The 2,988-nt window shown below is 38.1% G+C and overlaps 2 protein-coding genes across 2 annotated transcripts; both read left to right on the forward strand.

Annotated features, from left to right (window-relative positions):
* Positions 1-378: 378 nt before the first annotated feature.
* CBG03985 lies at positions 379-1,283 on the forward strand (the record flags this gene model as incomplete). The annotated part of the gene is made up of 5 exons (XM_002639351.1): positions 379-457; positions 503-570; positions 615-719; positions 767-1,031; positions 1,081-1,283. 5 exons carry the CDS (start codon positions 379-381, stop codon positions 1,281-1,283), a joined length of 720 nt encoding a protein of 239 aa, XP_002639397.1.
* A 204-nt stretch (positions 1,284-1,487) lies between these two features.
* CBG25248 lies at positions 1,488-2,539 on the forward strand (the record flags this gene model as incomplete). Its single annotated transcript, XM_045244299.1, has 5 exons — positions 1,488-1,815; positions 1,864-2,035; positions 2,077-2,209; positions 2,253-2,441; positions 2,489-2,539. The coding sequence occupies 5 exons, from the start codon at positions 1,488-1,490 to the stop codon at positions 2,537-2,539; spliced, it is 873 nt and encodes a 290-aa protein (XP_045098268.1).
* Between the last annotated feature and the right edge of the window lie 449 nt (positions 2,540-2,988).

Genomic DNA, 2,988 nt, shown 5'->3' on the forward strand with positions numbered 1-2,988 from the left:
GTACCCCCGCAAAATTCGCTGTGTAGCGACTCAGTAATTCATTTTTCAGCATGTGCGTCGATACTCAGCGCGCTTAACTACAGTATTCGCGTTAGAGAGCATTTACTTTAGAAAATTCACCGTCCTGAGACCCCGCAAATTCCGGGGAAAAAATACTCCGGGGAAAAGTGGGCGGAGCCTAAAATGAAACCCTGGCACGGTTTTTCTGCACATTTGGACACGGTCATGAGGGGCGGAGCCTAAATTGCAACACTGGCACGGTTTTTCTCGACTCCGCCCACTTTTCCCCGGAATTTGCGGGGTCTCCACCGTCCTAAAAAACTCACCGTGTCTTACAAGTTAATTCAATTGATTGAAATTCAAAGAAAATATCGCAAAATGGATGAAATGGATGATTTTTTCGGTAATGACGAACTTGACAGAGAACCAAGTCCGTTCGGAGAAGAAGCTATTGAAGGTTAGATTTTCTGAATGAGACATAAAATTTCAATGGGGTTTTCAGATAATACCGGCGAGGAGGGAAGCAGACGGATTATTGAACCAAAGCTGCTGAGAACCAAGAAACTAACAGTCAGTCCAATCAGGATTGTATTTGTATCTATTCTAATTTTTAGAACCCTCGCCTTGCGCTGAATGAGAAAACATTGACTGGACCAAAGGGAATTACTGCTCTACGAGAAGCATTTCAAAATTTCAATCCGAATCCAAAAGATGACCCTGTTAGTTTTAAAATCATAACTCGCTTTTCAATATTTTCAAAGTTCAGTATAAAAATCTCGAAAAGATGATGAAGAAATATGCCTACTGGGGTCATTTGATGTTTCCAAAAATGAAAACCGAAGATGTATTGAACAGAGTTGAAACACTAGGAACTCGAAGACAAGTCAAACTATACATCATGAAACAACGACTTGGAGAATCCACAGATGACGTTGAAAACGAGAAGAGGGAGACGAAGAGCAAGAATGGAATTATTGATGATGGTGCTGATGATGATGAAGATGATTTGTTCAACGATCTACCTGAAAAGGGTATCTAAAGACATTATAATACTACTATTGTTCACAGTTTTTTTTTCAGAAACGCCCACTAAACCTATCAATCATACTGAAAAAGTTGTCGATTCGCCCGAAAAGAAGAACGGACAAGTTAGTAACAACGACGCAGAGGAAGAAGAATATCGTATGATGGAAGAAGAAAGGCTTCGGGAAGAGCAAGAAGCTAGAGAAGCTGAAGCTGAAGACGAGCTAATGGAAGATTTCGATTTGAACAACGACTGGTGATGAACCATATTTCTACGTGTATTTCAGTTATTCTCATTTTTTGAACTTTGCTCCAAATTATCAGATATCCACCTTTGACTAATGAACTACTTTTACCAGATTATTTTCTTGTGTTATTACATCATGCCACCTCCCACAATTTCCCCCTCTACCGAAAAACTGATACCTGTGTTAGCATACAAAGTTTGAGAAAATTATGTTTCAATGGTTTTTAGAGTTGGATTAAGCATCTCCGGCACATTCCCTGCTAACCCAATAGCAACAACAGCTCATTCAGTAGTCTTCAAAGTTCACTCGAAACTTTATCGTCGAGATGTAGTTGTCAAGATTGTAAATCGAAATGCTATTCCGCCGAGCATAGCTGAAAAATTTCTGCCAAGGGAACTAGATATCACAATGAAAGTGCGTCATCCACACATTGCTAGATGCTTGGCTATCACCAGACCTGCGCCAACGAAAATTGTTATAATCTCTGATTACTATGAGAGGAGCACACTTCTCGATTTGATTCTAACCCATAAACGTCTGAAGGGTATATTTTAAGGCTTTAAATTTATTACTAGATATGCTGAAATCTCAGAGAATCCTCTCTCAGTAACACTTTTCCGTCAACTCATTGAAGCTATAAATTACCTACACAAAAGAGGAATTGCACACAGAGATGTGAAACTTGAGAATATTATGATAGATGGGAACGGAGACATCAAACTGATTGATTTTGGGTTTGCCAGACATATTGAAAGAAGAGAACGGTAGAAATTATCAAAGTCTTGTTGATATCTTTTGTTTGTAGGTCTCGCTCATTTTGTGGAACACAACCTTACACTTGTCCACAAATCACACGGTTTCGGCCTTATGAACCATTCACTGCCGATTACTATGCCTGTGGAATAGTGCTTTTTACTATGGTTGTGGGAAAGTGGCCGGTAAATGAATACAGTTATCTAGTTTTAAAAGATTGTTTCATAGAATTTGGCAATGAGTTCTATGAACATCTTTCCGGATAAACTTCCATCTCGTTCCTGTCGAAGACTGATCACTTCGCTTCTCGATGAGAATGAATCGTGCAGAGCTGGATACGATGAATGTGTGAATTCTGAATGGATGGGTGGACATCCGGTTTGGATGTTTGCAAACCACGCTTATTTTTATGAAGAAGTCAGACATTTTCCATTTTTATTTATTCTCCAAATGTTCAATTTCAGGTGTCGAATCGCGATGAAGATCCGTCTAACTTCGAGATGTCTGAAATCTGAAGTTCGAAAGAAACGTCAGCCATCGATATTCTGGATGTGTCATAATTTGAAGTTTCCGCTCAGAATGAATAATATTGATCTTCAGTAACTAGTAACCGATGAATAAATAAACGCATGTTTTATTATTTCCTTGCCAGGTATGAAACGGGTGCTATTACAGGATCCAAAATGAAGAGAATTACTGTAGGTTTTAATAATTGAAAATGAAAAGGATTACTGTAGGTAGATGAAAAAATGGAAACGAACAGGATTACTACAGTCTATGTAGGATTACTATGTATAGACTAGCCTATAGGGAAAATATTCGAAAATGAAGAGAATTACTGTAGAGAAAAATAACCAAAAATGAAAAATATTACTGTAGTGAAAAAAAAATTAAAAAGAAAAAGTTTAATGCAAGGGCAAAAAAACTCGAAAATGAAGAGGACTACTGTCTATTCAATAAAACG

This window comes from Caenorhabditis briggsae, assembly GCF_000004555.2.
Source record: "Caenorhabditis briggsae complete genome, chrI, whole genome shotgun sequence".
Lineage (NCBI taxonomy): Eukaryota > Metazoa > Nematoda > Chromadorea > Rhabditida > Rhabditidae > Caenorhabditis > Caenorhabditis briggsae.